The 17,708-nt window shown below is 48.9% G+C and overlaps 1 protein-coding gene across 2 annotated transcripts; it reads right to left on the bottom strand.

Moving 5' to 3' along the window:
• Positions 1-2,719: 2,719 nt before the first annotated feature.
• OPRL1 (opioid related nociceptin receptor 1) lies at positions 2,720-15,810 on the bottom strand. Of its 2 annotated transcripts, XM_015881705.3 has the most exons (5): positions 15,239-15,810; positions 14,398-14,621; positions 13,700-13,953; positions 5,864-6,219; positions 2,720-5,587 (listed from the first exon to the last, which is right to left on the bottom strand). In XM_015881705.3, exons 1-5 carry the CDS (start codon positions 15,519-15,521, stop codon positions 5,064-5,066), a joined length of 1,641 nt encoding a protein of 546 aa, XP_015737191.2. In that variant the 5' UTR covers positions 15,522-15,810; the 3' UTR covers positions 2,720-5,063. The 2 variants fall into 2 exon arrangements, with proteins under 2 accessions (XP_015737191.2, XP_015737192.2); XM_015881706.3 differs by lacking the exons at positions 13,700-13,953; positions 14,398-14,621; positions 15,239-15,810 and adding an exon at positions 6,569-6,690.
• Positions 15,811-17,708: the final 1,898 nt, after the last annotated feature.

Genomic DNA, 17,708 nt, shown 5'->3' on the forward strand with positions numbered 1-17,708 from the left:
GGATGTCCAAACTATGTGAGCAAATGACCTGTGCACACACAGACAGGCTGCTATTAGTGCCTAAAATTGGATAAACATTCTATAGCCAAATCACAACGCTGGATTTGTTTCACACAGGGGGAAACGTAAGCTGAAAAGCCATTAATCTTGATTACCTATTGACTGCGTTGCTCGTGTGTTCATTCTTCATCACGGAGTGAATCGGTGCAGTGTGATATTTTCAGGGCACTCGCTGCACGTGGCAAACTAAAAACACACAAAAATCAATGTTTACAGAGCGCATAGGGCTGGTGCCAGCTTTGCCCGATCCCCTCCCTGTTGCCAGGGGAAAGGTGAATGGAGGCAACAAAAGAATGTTGCAGGAATGTGCTCGTTCTACCAATGGTTTCCTTGGGGAGAGGATTAAATACCCTGGAAGCTGAACAGATGTTCTCCAGGGGGGAAGGTGAACTAAGCCAGCCTGGGAGTATCTTTGTGTACTTCCTACTCCAGAGAGTATGTAGGGAGTTTCTGGGTTGCTGAAGCAGAAACCTTGCATGCATGGGAGAGGCAGCAACAGCTCACAGAGCAAAGTACGGGAAGAGGGTAATGGGGTGTCCCAGGGTGCAGAGCCACATTGCTCCTCTGCTGCAGACAGCTGGGATTGCACTGCATTAAGGGAGGGAGAGAGCAAAGGTAGTTTACATGGCTGATTAGCACTGTTGTTGCCAAGATACACCACCATGTTGCTCTATTTATTGATCAGTTCATTCTGTCATGCAGTTTATCCAGGCTTCAGGGGACAAAAGGGGGCAAAAAGGAGTTGTGAGGCTCTTTCATCTAAAGTGCCCTCACTCCTGTCCCTTTACACATCTCAGTGCTCAGAAAAACCCTGGAATTCCTGCTTTCAGAATGAGTTACAGCCTTAACATGTCTGTTATGATGTGTCTTGAGCAAGTCTATAGGGGTAGGATGGAGGGAGCAGGCAGCCACCCCAAATAGGTGTGCATCAGCTCAGCAGCAGCATCACCTCCCACCCCACCCCATCTTGGGGCGGTGGTTGGTGCTGAAGCCCCAGGTTCTCCCTTCCTTTTCTCTCCCTTATCCCAACCACAGGCGGTGGTACCTGGGGATGTGATTCACACAATGAGCACAACCAGCTCTGCAGTGCTGAGTGCCGGCATGCACCGCCAGTTCTGCAAAGTCACAGCAGCAAAGCTCTGCCCACGTATTCACATGGAAACACGGCGTGGCCAGGAATGCACAAGCAGGTCTACATACAGCTCCAGATCTGTCAAAAGGAGGTTCTCCTTTTGCTGAGGAAATTTGGTTCATACATCAGTACCCACCAAAATAGCTGAAAGGAAGCACAGGGAAATGAGTGGGAATGCAAAGTGGGGTTTTTCTGCTTTGCTGCCAGGCTGCTGCTTGTTCAGCAAGCAGTAAGGGCTGCTCCTGCAAATCCTTTTCGTTGGGGAGGATGTAACCATGTAGAGCACCCACCCTCTGCAAAGCAGCCCCATGCACAGCTGCTCCCCAGCAGTGATACCTGAGATATGCACAGAGGGAGCAGAGCGCAGCTGCAGCTCCTGAAGGAGTTAACAAATCTGCCTCTGGGAAAGGAAAAAAAACAAGAAGAAAGCAGACATATTTACAGTCTAGCTCCTCATAAAAAAACACATCTTGTAAAAATAGCCTTGGTGACTTGTCAGTGTTAGATAATGTCTTTATCAGGGCTGGAGTTGTGGATGGTGGAAGGTGCTGTGGTTCCAAAGGGGACTGGGCATCAGAAGGGTGATTTCAGCTGGAAACTCACCTGAACCAGAGGACCTTGAGCTGATCTGTGGCACAGGAGAAGATAACTCATCCCCTTTGTGGCATAAAACCTCACCAGAGAGGAAAGCTTTGGGCAGAACAGCCTGGGCAGGGGAAGGTGAAGGGGGCATGGCCCCACTGAGTGAAGCATCCCTACAGAATAGAGCATTCTTAAAGCCAGGAGCATGGCAGGGCACAGCTCAGCTCACCCCTCCTGGGTCCATCCAGCAGTCAGACCAGCCACCAGCAGCAGGGACAGCACTCAGGGCGTTAATGAATTCCACAGTACTGAATAAAGGAGCTTACTTTATAGCTTTGCCATAAGAACTCACCCCTGGGTACTTATAATTAACTGGACTAGAGGAGCAATAAAGATTTCTTGGTGTTGTTTCTTTTCCTCAGCAATTTTCTTTCTTTTTTTTTTTTATTTTCTGGAAAAAAAAATGAATAAAGTAAAATAAAATAAAATCACCACTGTTAATAAAGAAACCTCTGCTGATATTCCCCTGTCTAGGTAGGAATATCGATCTCCATGCAGAGAGAAGACGGTTTCTTTATTGCACACGTAGCACGGGATGATCAATCTTTTCTGGCTATGGAAGATTGCTTAGGCTTTGTTTTCAGAGCACTCCTGTAATTCACTGCTCTGCAGGACCATGCCCAGCCTCGCAGCCCTGTGGGATGGCAACCAGAGACTGCGGGAGCTCACACTCCTCTCCATCACCCATTTTCTCACATCTTCTTCATGCAGGCTGCCTCCAGACAAAGTCGGCACAACAGAAGTCCCATTGACCTCAGCTAAATGGGACTAGATGCACACAGCAAAGGTTTCAGATGGAAACACAAGCCCACTTGTGAGCATCCCATCCAACAGCTGCTGATCCATGCAGCTACGTCTTTCATATTCCACATCATTCCAAGCATAGGGGTTTTATTTTCCTTTATTGAAGCACACAAGTAGCCACCAAGGAAACTGTCACTTACACTGCAGTAATTGTAAAATCATATCAACACAACCATTTTAGAGGAGAATTAAAGAGCCTGCACTTCAGCTGGGCAGCTGAGAACAAGCCTTTAACTCCATAGGCACGGTACAATAAAGCTTTTGCTTCCAGGTTTTGTTGCTCTTCTTATAACTCCACCGAGCATTAACAGAATGCCTATACACATTCACTGCAAGGGCCACAGAATTACCCAAAAGCTCAGTAAACACACATTTATTGGTTACTCGATTATGTGAGATTGTTGCAGCATAGTCATTATAACAAAATCCTTATAAAAAGTGCCAAACACTTTCAAAGGACATAAATCTGTTTAAAAACACAACCAGGAGCTACAAAGGGAGTGTGGCTCTGCTGAGACAGCCTCCAAAGACCTCTCTGCTCTGCCTCATGGCACTGCAAGGACAGCCCAGCAGCCACATCCCCACTCATACCCAACACCCCACATCACCCCACATTGCATGGCTCAGAAGACCTCACACTGCCCATGACCAACACCATCATTGCAACCGTGAGTACAGCAGCCCATCAAGCTTGCTTTGTCACTGTCTCCAAGGCATGCCTGGGGCTGTATGAGATTTCCTGGTGAGTGCCTGGGGATAAACATCCATCACAAAGTGCTTACAGTGCCCAGACCTCCTCCTCTCCTGCAGCTACTCAGGGGAAGTGCTACTTGTAAAGTTCTCCCTTATATCCACCTCCAGACTCCCAGTATAAACTATGAGAATGGTCCCAGCTTGCAGAGTTTACAAGAGACCCGGGGCCTACAGATGGGACACTGGGACTGCATCTATATTTTAAGCCCAACCATAAGGGAAACACTCTACATAGAAATATAACATTGGATTCTTTTTTTCTTCTTCCTTTTTTTAAACAGCATATATAAAGAACATGACAGCATTAAAATAGTGATAAAGTGATACATTAAAAATACAGCATCTCATAGACCAGAGCACAAGGACTATATTCATGTGAAGTCTGTACAGTTCAGCTGCCATTGCAGCTGGCCATCTCCAAGCAAGGGCCACTACTTTCCTTCCCAAATTTCCCTGTGGCCACAGTGCTTCAGGAAGAACACAGGCCCGCTGTCCCCGCAGAGGGCACTCAGTGGTTGGACTCTCCACTCCATTACTAAATGGAGAAGAAAGAAGAAGGGGGGTAGGAGAAAAAGGAAAACGAATCAAGGTTGGTAGAAGTTGTGGCATCTCAGCAACATTTCCCAGAGCTCTCAGCATCGCTGATGTCGCTTCGACAAAATAAATAAACCATCTTTTGCACAGTCTGTACATGTGGAGCAGATAGGGAGGCTGTAGGCTGCCCTTCCTACCAGAAACATCCGTGTCTTCTGGGAGGAGCTGCTGGGCTGTCTCTAAAATGGCTTCCCCCTGTACATACGTACATGTGTTCATAGGCCACTCCATCCACTTCATTTCTTCCCTTCACTGAGGAAGATTACCAAGGCATGCTTGGCAAGGCAGACATCTTATACAATATAGCTGTATCATAGCAATATAGAGACGTGTATGTATATACAGACATTCTGTCCAATATTACAATGGGAAGATAATGCTAAAAACAAAAAACAATAGCAGCATGTAAACAAGGATCTGTGTTCATTTCATCCATCTTTTCCTCCTCCTCCTCTCCCCTCTCAGGTAGAGGATTTTCTGCAGAGCTCTCCAGCTCCCAGCAGCTTGAATTTCCCTTTCCGCCAGCTCTGCTCCCTCCCCGCATCCTTCCCCTCGTGATGACTCATCCTGGGGATGATCTTGGGTTTTGTCTGACGGCTGTTGCCCACTTCGGCTTCAGAAAAGTCTTATTTCAGAGCGGCGCCACAGGAATAAACCCATGTACACAGAGAGGTACAAGAGCAGAGGATCTGAAACGACTCAGGGAGGAAAAAGAAATGGAATAGTCTGCGTTTTGTCTGTCTCCCAGCAGCAGAAGCGTAAGATGCAGGAGCAATGCCTGTTTCAAACCCTTAATTCCCCAATTCTCTATAGCCTTGCAAGCTGCCAGGGTTTCCACAGGAATCAAAAGGCCGATTTCAAACGTGCCTCCACAGGGCAGGGCACGTCAGAACTAAAAATGCATTGAATCGGCTCTTTTGCATGCTCTTGCAGTGTCCGGTTTTCCCAACTCCCAAAATTGCTTCCTTGGTTTCTCAGTTTTGAGGTCCTGCTAAAGGGCCGTTATCTGAGTTAACTCTGATGTGGGAGTGGTCGGACTCTGCTGGGCGACAGCCACCATGGGGATTTCCATGCCTAGTCAGGCCGGATTGTTAGTCCCCTCCGAGTTCTTGCAGGCATAAGCCACATCCTTGGCGATGCTGCACATCCTGTTGGACATCTGGAGCTCCGTCCTGAAGGCGGTAGGGAAGCAGAACTTCTTGAAGCAAGCCTTGAAGTTCTCATCTAGGAAGGCATATAGCACAGGGTTCAGGCTGCTGTTGGCATACCCCAGGGCTGTGCAGAAGCAGGAGATAGCCAGCTCGAGCTCGCTTTCAGCCTTGGCACCCAAGCACTGGACCAGCACGAAGATCTGGATGGGAGTCCAGCAGATTATGAAGACAGCCACCACTACCAGCACCATGCGGGTGATGCGCCTCAGGTTCCGATCCTTCTCCTTGGAGCCCGAGAGGACACGGACATTCTTGAGGCGTCTGATCATAAGACTGTAGCAAATGGTGATGATCAGCACGGGGATCATAAAGGAGAAGAGAAAAACGCAGATGCCAAACACTGGATCCCAGTAATCCACAGGTGAAGGGAGCTTAATTAGACAATCAATTTCTGCAAGGAAAGAATAAAAAGGAGAGGAAGGTCAGAAAACTCATATCAGGAACAGAAGCATTTTCACATTCCACTTTGTTAAGGCATGTTTAATACTGAAAAACAATAGGAGTGATGCAAAGAAGCAATGACAAAGAGGAATGAGTTTAAATGGCTTTATAGCAGGGAAATTAGCCCATTGATGAAACCAGTTCCCCCTCTATGGCTCCCCAAGACCATAGAGCTCTCCTGGCCATTGGCATAAAAAACCCCAGCCCTCGGTGTGTTTTGACTGACCATTGTTCTCATTCTCTGCAGATCCCATCACCATCGCTGGGATGCCAAAGACAGAAGCGAGCGCCCAGATGCAGACGTTCACCACTTTGGCCTTGTGAGGAGTGCGGATGTCCAGAGCTTTGATAGGATGGCAGATAGCGATGTAACGGTCCACGCTCATCATCGTCAGGGTGAAGGTGCTTGTGAACATGTTGTAGTAGTCTATAGAGATAGCGATCTTGCAAAGGACATTGCCAAAAGGCCAGAAGCCAAGGAACGTGTCTGTACCCTGGAAGGGTAAGGTCATCAGACACAAGGTATCAGCCAGAGCAAGGTTAAAGATGTAAATGTTGGTTGCTGTCTTCATCTTGGTGAATCTGAAATGTGAAAATGAGCAATGGTTAGAGCTCCACCTGACCCAAATGGGTAAGGCATTGAAGTATGCCAAAGAGGGCATTCATGTTATGGAGATGCTTCTCCTTACCAAAGAGCTATGTTCAATACTGCCATTTTATTTTCTACCTGGCTTCTGCACTGATGGAAATGGTGCTTTCACAATCAGTCTCACAGGCAGAAAAAGCTTGTCCTCCTTGACCACAAGCAAGGACAACAAACACTTGAGGCTGTCAGGTCAGATTGTGCTTTATGAAAAATGACTTCAGTGAGGCTCATCTAGGATTTCATCACATATGCCTTCATTATTATAAATACTGGTGAGAGTTTTACCCAGTAAGCTGATTTGAAAGGCATCATATGGTCCAGGAGTAAGATGATTAGCCATTCTGCATGGGCTCATAGCCAAAGGCTACAGTTAATGTGAGCTGTCAAAGCAGAACGGGTGAGATTTGCAGAGCTGGTTAGCAGCAGACTACAAGATATCAAAAAACCTGAAAGGAAAAAAAAAAAGTGACACTTTGGGAATAAAGTCATGAGCCAACTCCAAATGATTTGTGTCACTCCTGTCACTTTTATCACAGGAACAGACTGCCCCGAGAGATTCACCTTGCTCCAGTGTTAGTCGTCTCCCCTTTGCGCATGGGAAGTGATGCGAGGAAAGATGTGATCACCTGCCCAAGGATACACAGAGTGTGCAGGAATGGAAGCTCAGCTGTGACTCCAAGGGCACCTGCCCTTTCAGCTCCAGGATGCTCCTCTCATGGACATTAGAGCTAACAAGCTGATATCATTTTAAACCTTCATTTCATCAATCTTTCAACATACTAATGGCCTTCAGAGAAGCGTTGCCAGAAATGGCAGACAACAATATGTATTAACAGAGGACAAGTTCATTTGGGGGCAACACCAAAACCCATAAACCACCAAACAACCTGCACTTCGATATACATTCTAGAATATTATGAGGTCCGATTTAACCTGACATGCTCTTTTTTTTTGGTCCAATTGAGTCAGAAGAGCAAACCCAGAGCTGTGCACCTCAATTGACACCATACTCCTCCTAGATAATGCGGGCTTTGACTCCTGGCAGGTGATTTGGGTGCTCGGAGGAACACTGTCACTGCTACACTCTGAACTCCACCTGGACACAGGGTGACTTAGTGAATTCGCACCCAGAGAACCCACAGATGGGAATCTGAAGTCCATTTTTATCCTGCCAGAGCTCGTGTTAGAAGCCAGGTGTTTGGAAATGCTTTCTGCCAGACTGTAGCTTCAGAAAGCAAGAACAAAGGAGCCTATGTTTGCCCTTGAAAGCCAAGGGGAGCTTTTGGAGCAGGTGAGTGTTGACGGAAGCATTTGATGTTCCCACGTAAACCTCAGTCAGGCGGCTCCTGGCCCAGAAAGCACAGCAGCAGAGCAAGGCAGCAGGTTCTTAGAAAGATCAGAACTTATACAACCAAAAGCAGTAAAGGAAAAATACCAGCATCCTTCCTATTATGAAGAGACAAGCAAGTAAGGCAGAATACAAATCCAGCACAACCTGGAAGCTGCCAGGCTTTAGTGCTTCAGGGTTTCCCTTGCAATTCTTCCTTAGGAAGAAAGAAGATTCTGTGCTGCATAGCGTCATTGTTCTGTACCAGCACACAACAACACATGCAGATAAGTATTGTCAGCTCATGCTTCAGGAAATTAAGTCACCTAAGACTGCCTTAGCAGATACCTCCTGGGAACATTACTGTCTCTGTGTCTCTCAGTCTAGGCCAAGCTCGTTCCCCCCACCCATGCAGGAGGATTGCACTCGGAGGCAATTCATCAGCACACCTCCATCTCACTCTTCCATCACTAACACTATGACTTGAGGGAATAACAGCTGCATTTTTGAACAAAGATGGCCCACTTAACCACTAGGTTAAAAAAATATATATGCACATATTTCTGAGCAACAGGAGAAACAAGCAGCCATCCACCAATCCACCCGCATCCTCCTGCCAACCTTCACGTGGATTCTGAGGCTGATTTTGTGCACTTCAAAAGGTGGGGAAATTAATTTGCACCTAATTAATTACTTCTAGCTCCACTTTCTCCACATGCTGAGAGCCAACAGCCATTATCCCAACAAACCCATGTACCCAAACATTTCCAGAATGTTCAGTACAAACAAAAATCAATTAATCACTTCTCCGCGGATTAACCTTTCTTTTCTTTTCCTCTGGGAACTGAGAATGTTCTCTTTCTTAATCTGAACAACAACAGCAAAAAGAAGACAAATTAAACTCTTAGGCTCAAGGATGCATAGAAGTTACGCCCCCCAGCCCCCCCGTGGCACAGCTCTGGCACTGACAAGGTCTGCACGCAGGACACAAGCTCCTGCTGAGCCACTTTCTTGCACTCGGTCACAGAGGTAATTTCCTAATGGAGCATCTCCCACAGGGTGCTCCAGCTGCTCTCAGCTCTCCATCCCACTCCACCTTTACCATCAATGTAATCCTGCTCTGTTCTTATGCTCCCCCAGCTCCTGAAGCCTAAGAAGAATAAAGACCCATAGAGCAGCTCAGCACTTGTTGTCCCCCTCCTTTCTGCTAAGTGGACCTCCAGCAGCGTTACATGGGGGAAATCCTTCAGGAAAGAGAACCTGCATTTTGGCGGAGGAGGGGAAGCAGGTAGATTTTCCACATGCTGGCTCTGAGGTGCTGTTTCTCAGAAGGATGGATTCTGCTTCTGGCTGAGCCTCAGGGCAAGCTGCAGTGCTATTGTTTCAGCACTGTTCGTCCTGTCCATCCAGCTGCTGTACAGCACGCAGACGCCCCAGGGGTAAGGAGTAGCAAAATCAGATCCTGGAACAGAGCTGCAGGTACCAGGGCAGAAGGAACAGAGCAAAGCCTTCACACCCCGGGGAGCTGTGAGCATCACCTCCAGAAGCCCTCTGCCTCTTTGAGTCTCTTGGCATCAGCAGCTCCAGCTCATTGGGATGCAGACAGTCCCTTCATCCCCTTCCCGGACATGCAGAGATCTGCAGAAGGGCAGGGAAGCAAAACAGAGCAGAAAAAGCTCTGGAGGGATTTTGCAGAGCTGCTCCAGCTCTGACAGCAGGAATCTGTGAAAATCAGTGACATCCCAGCTCCCAGTCTGCCTTTAGCCCACAAGTTGAACAAAGCTGATATTCCATCTGGCACAGACTGTCCTGCTTTGTGTCATCTCAGCCACATACTCTCACGGTGCTCTGCACATCTCTCCTGCTCTCATAACTCTCTTGCAGCCAGCTCATCTTGGAATTTCTCCCCCATTTAAGCCTGTTTGTTCCTAACGATTCAACATGCCACAAACAGCACATTTCAGAAATGAATTTCAGACTATGGAGCCAGACAGCAATGAAAAAAGCAGCCACCATCAGCAGTACATAAATCCTATTCATTACCTGGGCAGGATGGTGACCAATAAGCAGGGGTTAAGGAGGCTGCCACAGCACTGGTGCTTTGGGACAGGAACATTCTCTCACTGACAGGAGCTGTCAGTGGGAGATGGGCAGGAATACCCCATGCTATGGGCACAGCTTGCCCATGTCCACAGATGCAGATCTGACCCCCCCCCCTCCCACTCTGTACAGCACAGACCCCTCCACACGGGTTTTCCTACTCTACAATTTACAACAATTACCTTTTGTTTTGTTTTGTTGTTGTTTATACTCCAGGAAAAACCAGGAGAGACCAACGTGGAGAGAGCAGGGATCCCAGCTGACCTCGCTACATCCCCTGGGTCTGCATTGCATTAACCACTCACTCAATTTTAGCTCTGAGCCGCACAGCTGGTCAACACTCTTCCATTAAAAAGCTTTCTATTAAGAAATCAGCATCTCTGAGATGTCCTATTAACTTCATTTTCCCCGTCTCATCACAGCCAGCTGCCCTCAGCCTCCAAGCACAGGGATCGATGGAGGTTTCCAGCAGAAGGACAGACAGCACAGCCCTACAGGACAGAAGCAGCAAGGCAGAGCTAAGGCTGTGAATAAAGGCATAGGGGTCTGGTATCTACAACTCCTAAAGAGCTGCCTGAGCTGCTTTGTAACCATGGACATCAGCAGGGAGAGCTGAGCAGCCTCAGCGCTTTGCTGACTGTTCCAGGTTCCCAAGAAGGGAGAGCTGGCACAAAGGGAGGCATCTCCCCCATGAAGCCCCATTCCACAGAGCCCTAGAGATGAAGCTTCATTCCCAGGGAGGCTGATCCCAATGAGCACATTCAGCACCAAGGGAGAGTCCTCCAGACCATCACTGCCAAACATCACAGCAACACAACTCAAGGGAGAGGGCTCCCCAGGCCAGAAGCTTTGTGCTGCCCATCATCCCCCCCCTCCAGCATCACCGTGGCCATGAAGCTTCAGGGCTTGGTCTCTCACACACACCAATGCTTTGGTAGCTCTCATATATAGGGAAAGGCTGGGCAGCTGGGTCTGCACTACCTCAACCCATAGCTCACAGGTCAGCCATGTCCAGTACCACTGTGAAAGCAACATATCTCCCTTTGCCTACCCTTTAAAAAAATAAAGGTTTGGGGCACCCAGCATTGCAGAGATCAGTGATAAGAGAGAACCCAGCAGCCGCTCACCCCCACTCGCTCCTCAAACACTCTCTGCATCATGATGTTCAACTCCTTGTTCCACCCTCATTAAAAGCAGCACAGGAAATGTATGCAGAAGAGAGCAGACAAACAGCAGGAGGAGGGAGGGGAGGCATTATCTGGGCTGGCAAGGAACTCTGCAATGAGCAAGCAGAACAAAGCCCCAGACAAGGCAGATTTGCACAATAGGCCCTTTACTGTCCAGGAAATAGTGCTCCTGAGAAGAGCCCTTCTCAGTCTTATCCAATTAGTGCCTGGAGCACTGGAAGGGGAATGACAGTCACGTGGCGACTGGCGCTACAAATTAATAGCTCCAAACGTTAAATCACTCCAAATACAATAGAGAGGTAGGTTGGTTTTTACAACATGGGGGAAAACCCAGAGGAGGTTTGGAATATGGTGGTTTTTTTCTTTTTCTCTTCTGTCTGAAATACCAGGAGATCCCAAACTTTTCCCTCTGGGCTATGAACAAACTCATCCAAACAGAACAAATTGCCCTTCCTGAAGCCTCCCATTTCCTTCAGCACTGATTTTCGAGTCTTTGTGTTTCCCCATTCCCTGAAACAGAAAGCAATTATTGCCTGCATCACCAAACTGTTCATTTAGTGGAAGAAAATACACCCATTTCTTACAAGTAGTCCCGTTATCCCCGGTGAAACATAAGCATGGAAAGGTGAAAAGAGCTTCTGAAGGATGCAACACGGTAGATTCTTTCCCCATCTTTCCCCATCAATGGAAGCATTATTGCTGAGAATCCCCAAAATACATTGTTTTGCCAGCAACCAGTGCTCAACCCACTAGAAACGATGCATCTTAAGGCACAAAGCCCAGCAGCACTCACATTCAAGAAGTCAGCCAGGCCAACAGCAGCATCCTCACACCCTCATATTAACTTGGCAGCTCTGTGTCAATTTGTGTGCTTGGCCATGGTCAGGTTTGGGATACTGGGTTTGTTTCATCACTGTGTCTGCTCCAGTGAGCAAGGGCAAGGAAATAGAAGTTCTGGGCAGGGATACTCAAAAGTTGCTGCCTCTCTGTGATCTCAGAAGAGTCATTCCCTATTGCAGCTCAATGTTGGTCTCAGCCAGTACTGAGTTCCCAGAAGATACCAATGGGGAAGGAAAGGACAAGATGTTCCAGGGGAAACTCCAGGGCTAAATCCCACTTTTTCTCAGGCCCCATCTATATTGCTGGAAGGTATCAAAGCCAAAAGGACCAGAACAGAAGCCACTGCTCTGGAAGCGTAGCACTGCACAGGCACAGCACATCCCACTTGCCCAGGATGCTGGGTTGAGTTATTTGTGTTCTTGCTGACACAACAGCCACCATCCTGAGGCTCTCCTTGCTCCTTAGAGATACCCCCTCTCCCCAGAGGCCAACACACACACATTGTCAAAGAAACCAGGGGATGAAATGATGGCAGCTGCTCACATTCCAATTCTGCAGCCAGCAAGAGAACTCTGAGCTCCTCCTGCCACACACCTAAGGATCACACACACTCCCACCCCTGCCTGCACAGCATCTCAGGCACCCCCCAGGCAACTGTGGGACAGGAACTTTTCATTGGCAGATTTGCTGCTCACTGCATACACGCACACCCACAAGCACTGTGCTATGCTGAACAGAAACACAAGCAATCCCAGTGTGGCACTGCTATGCTGCAGACACCCCCCCCCATCCATCTTCAGCTTCCCCAGCAGTGCTGCAATCCCTTCTCCTCTCCAGAAACCCAACCACAGTTAAGAGCTCTGCTGGGCAATTCAATGAACAGGAGAGTCACTTTGTCCTTGTGGCAAAGACCCAACCTCTGCTCAGTGAGGCTTCATTTTGCAGCATCTCCCCCAGCACAGCTGTGTGTGTTCAGTGGAGAGATGCTTTGGGAGCAGAGGGGCTCCTGGCAAGAGCAGGATTTAATCTCAGCTTCTGAATATCTGCTAATTATTTTAGTCGTCTTTGTTGAAGGAGAAAACAAAAGTTTGCAATGTGTTTTCTGCGCTGGCATCAGGAGTGTTCTGAGATTTATATAGAATGGGAGCTGATTCTATACCACACACAGCACTGAGATCACAAGAGGGATGCTGGCACTTGACATAGAATTGCAGCCCCAGTGGTTGCAGGAGCTTACTTTGTACTTGCAGGGTTTATGACTGCAGGAAATCAGGTGGTTCAAACCACAGCAGGAGCAGGCAGAGAGGTCAGACAGTGCTGCAGGAGCAGCCCAGGCTCTGAGCTGTGTCCTCCTGCAAAGGTCCTCCCAACTCCAGAGCCAGGAAAGTCACCCTTATCTCTTCACCACCCTGTTGCATCTTATTTACACCCATATTTCCCATCGAGGTGGAAAAGCTGCATGAATTGCACTTAGAGGTAAAAAAATGCAAGTCTGAGCTTCCCAATAAGCCCTACACCTCAGAACTTGGTTCAGCTCCCAGATGGAGCAGCAGCTGCACCCACAGCAGGGGGAAGATGTCCCACAGAGCAGTGGGCGCACCCTGCATGCTCCCAACACTTCATGTTCCCCAGGACACCCCACTCCCTACCCAGCAGCTTGCAAAAAGCCCCACTTATGGAGCAGACCTGCTCGCTCCGTTCCATTCTCTGGGTTAAACTTTAGGAGGCACCAGAGGGCAGCTGAAAGCTGGTGGGAACCTTCACCATGCCTAGCAAGGGAGGGGAAAAAAAAAGACCCAACATATAAAACCCAAAGCATTAAACAGACACCACACCATTACCTCTAAAGCACATTGCAATTACCGGAGAATCACCAGCCCTCTCCTCTTGCAGCACTGATTTATTCTCACGAGGTTGCCCTCCCTGCTCCCATCCCTCCCTTGCAAGCTGCCTGCTGCCTACCTGACGATCACATACATGACGGAGCAGTTGCCCACCAGCCCCACAATGCACACAATGGAGTAGACAACCACAATGGTGATCTTGATGCTGAGCGGCAGGAAGCTGTCCCCCGTGCCGTTGTTGAACCAGTTGCTGGGGAGAAAGCTCAGGTTCAGCATGGAGGAGTCGTTCAGCAGCTTTCTCAGGTCGGGGTCTTCCAATATATGGGCAGGGAAGAGGGGGTCCATCATGAACCACCAGCCTGTGCCAACGACCTGGGGGCACCGAAAAGAGAGTTTTAAGATATGCTGGTGAAACGGGCAGTTCAGGGCACAAAGAATGCAAGGGATGCTCCCCAGGAGCACGAAAATGGGATTCAGACTCCAGAGCTCAGTGCACCCTGAGCTCAAATATCTCCACACCGTCAGCACAGCAGGAATGCAGGCTGCACAACTCCATTCCTCCCGGGCACTGGGAGACCCCCACCCATATCCCGCAGCCTGGATGAGGCTGGAAACCCTTAATGCAGCTTCGTGCTCCCCAAACACCCCCTACAGCAGCCTCCAGCCGGGGCTCCAAGCTCACCCCACCCCTCCCCCCCTTCTGTCCAAAGCCAGCTTGCTGCAGCCCTGCAGCATCCCCTGCAAAGCGGTAGGAAATGCCCGAAGTTTATATATATAAAAGATACAGAGACACGTAAACCCCTGCTGGCTGCTTACCTGCGTACGGATTTCCCTTCTTACTGCGTCCGCATTCAGGCAGCCCCGCAGGGAACAAAGCCGGGTTGGGCACGGCCGGAGGCTCCGCTGGAGGGGCTGCACCCCCGGAACGCAGGTTTTAAGGAGCAGGGAAGGATGGGGGGGAGAGAAGGAGAAAGAGGGAGGGAGGGAAGGAGGGAGGACGGCGGCTGGGCAGAGCCAGCCCGGCTGCCTGGCTGCTGTCACTGCGTAAAAGCAAAGCGAGGTGGGGGGGGGGGGGGGGGTGAAGGAGGGAGGGGATGGATTAAAAAAATAAATAAAAAGGGGGGGGGAAAAAAAGGGAAAAAGCCAAACCCACCAAAGCAGAGCGAGCTCACACCTGCGGGCTCCGTCCCCACCGCTCAGAGCTGCCACCCTCCCCTAGTTACCCCACAGATGGAAGGAGACTCCAGCACCAATACCCAACCCTACCTGCAGTCCCCGGCAGTGTCCCGCACCCACCTGGGGCAGCTCAGCAGCCGGGAGGGCTGAGTGCTCCCGGAACAGAGGTAGAATTTGGGGAATTTAACCTAGAAAGTGGCCAAATGGCACAGAGGGCTGAGCCAGGGCTCTCAGAGCTATGGTGGGCAAAGTGGGGAGGGGTGTAACTGAGAGCATCCCCTGCTTTGTCTCAATTTGAGGAGCACATGGAGCTTCTGACCCTTACCCCCTAATCCTCCCCAAATCCAGCCATGGGATGTGATCACAGCTGTCTGCTATCCCCATACACAGGGGGAAAATGGGACCGTGAGGTCTGCCTCATTCTGATCCCACACCAAGAGCACCCTGCCTGCAGGGCCTCATGCTCTGCTGCCCCACTCACCTGTCACAGATGGTAGAAGCAGTTTTCCAGCAGTTTTTGGGGTGCAGCACACATTGGTATGGCCCAGGAGGCACAGAGAAAGACTACTGCCTCCTTGGGCAGCAAACATTGCTTCTCTTACAGAGTCCACAGGCAGCCCAGAAGAGCAGCTTGGGCCCAGCAGACAGCCCTTGCTGCTCCAGTTCCACATTAAAGCTTGCCTGGGGATGTTTAGCACAGAAGCTGCACCTTCCTCACCAGTAATAGCATGGGAACATGCAGCAGTGTTCCTAAATGCTTCCATGAAAGCAGGTCCCAGATCTGAGAGGGAACAAAGGAAAGAAGCACACAGCAGAGATGCAGCCCTCCGTGTGATGCAGGAGTCCTGGTGTTTGAAAGAGTTTTGGTCAGTCCATTAACAGGCGTGTGAAATAAATTCAGGATGAGACATTAATAGTAAATGGATTGATTTTCAAATGCTGAAGGGAGAACAGCAGTAAATCAGAGCAGAGAGCTCACCTGGACAGCCTTCATGCTGCTCATTGACCTCTCAAATAGGAAAACCCAACTTATTCCTGCTGCACATTCAGTCCCAATCTCTCTGTGTTCTGCTCAATGTGACCCCAACCTAATCCAATCACTGAATCATTTGAGGTGGAAGGGACCCCCTAAAGGCTGTCAGTCCAACACTCCCTGCAGTGAACAGAGACACATCATTATGTTTCCAAGCCCCTCCAGCCTGACCCTGAGTGTCTCCAAGCCCCCAGTTCAATCATGGAAGTCTATATTAACAAAAGAGATGACTATTCCTTCTGTTCTCCCCAGGATCCCCCCCACAGTTCAGTGGGCAGACTGCCATCCTATGGCAGCTTTCTTTCTCATCAGAGATCTTCCCTGCATCCTCTGGGGTCTTCACACCAAAACAAAGGCCAGCAAGATTTCACCTGTGAGGTCCAAAAGGATTTCTCCCAGCCCATTTCTTGGGAAAAGAAAGGGATCAACTCTTCTGGTGGAGGGCTTCTATGCAGACAGCAAAGTAATAAAAGCCAAGAAGAATGAGCCCAAAACAAAACCCTCCTTCCAGGTGATGGCTGGATGAAGCCCCTCTGTCAGAGCTGCTCTGCCACCCTCAGCACACTTTGCGGAGCTATTTAATTAAAGCCGTTGTGAGCAGAGAATTAATTTTGCAAGATGGGAAATTATTTCTAACAGAGAGATGAAGGTAGGTTGGGGGATGCAGAGCGTGCTGGGCTGGTAGGAGAGCAGAGGGTCAGAAACCCATCTATCACTGCAGGGCTGACAGGCACTAAGTGCATGCAAAACTCTAATTAACAACATTTGCACTCTCAGCAATGATGGGCAGGCAGAATGTGTTCTTTGGGTACTGATTTTTACCCCCAAATAGAGCAACTAAGAGTGTGCACAAAGAGAGGCTCCTCATTTCTGCCATCACTGCCCATGCTATAAGCACTGAGAGCACGGCTGACATGCACACCCTTCTCCCATCAGAACTGATGGCAGTGCCACATATCACCATTGGAAGCACACTGATCAAACCACTTGTTTCCCTATTCTAGGCTAAACTATTTAGAAGGGTGAGAAACAACAGGCAGGTAGCTTTGTTTTCTGCCATTAAACACGTTTGTAAGCACAAAAGGTCCTGCTTTGTGGATCAAAAGTTTAAGCTTTTCAAGGGTCAGCTCTGAGCATTGCTGCTCCCTTCAGCAGGTCGGTGCTGAGCAGCATCAAACACTGCATCTTTCAGCACCAAGGAAACAAGCAGAGCAGGTATCAGCATTTCATATAGAAGAACTGCGTGGCAGATAGAAATATTAGAGCAAGACTTTTCCAGAGATGGAAAACACACAGAACAAGTGAGACCTGGGGCAGCCAAGCTGTGGAAGAGCACAGGGCAGTCCCTGCTCAACCTGCAATGGCTCAGCAAGACAGGAGAGATGCTGGGCTCCGTTTATGAGCGCTGACTGCTTCACATAATGCCACAGACCCATGGCAAACAGCATCAGAGGAGCTGACAGGAAGTAATGAACGAAAATTCAGGGCAGAATGGAAAAAACAACCATCTCTCAGGCTCAAAACCACCTCTCCAGAGTCCCTTCTGCAATGGGATTCAGCACTACTTCACAGAGATGGTGCTGACAAATTCTCTTCCTCCAGCAATGTTATAAATCATGCAAGAACGCGAGGGAAGAAGGATTCCAGAAGTGGATTATCAGCCTTCCATCACTGATGAACAGCTTTGAAGAATGAGAAATAACATCTATTAAGAAGAGGGCACGCTGACTTCAATATTTGCAGTGTGAATTCATTGTAACTTTCATATTTCCCCCATCAGTCTCCTTTTGGAGAAGTCTCCATAGACCCTTTTCAGGGATGCTAAGCATCAGAACTGATAAGTTAAAAATAAATAGAAGTTCAGTAGGAACAAGCAGGGGCCTGGGAACAACCAGCATCAGGGAAATAAAAGCTCCTC

The sequence above is a fragment of the Coturnix japonica genome, chromosome 19, assembly GCF_054131305.1.
Source record: "Coturnix japonica strain WE chromosome 19, WE-NBRP24, whole genome shotgun sequence".
NCBI classification, from domain to species: domain Eukaryota; kingdom Metazoa; phylum Chordata; class Aves; order Galliformes; family Phasianidae; genus Coturnix; species Coturnix japonica.

Bases quoted from the DNA above. Each gene is read 5' to 3' on its own strand.
- OPRL1 (XM_015881705.3), bottom strand. From the start codon at position 15,521: ATGGAAGCATTTAGGAACACTGCTGCATGTTCCCATGCTATTACTGGT. The intron at 6,220-13,699 runs GTAGGCAGCAGG...TTCACATTTCAG, and splicing joins GTCATGTATGTGATCGTCAG to ATTCACCAAGATGAAGACAG. The intron at 5,588-5,863 runs GTCAGTCAAAAC...CTTTCCTTGCAG, and splicing joins TGCAGAGAATGAGAACAATG to AAATTGATTGTCTAATTAAG.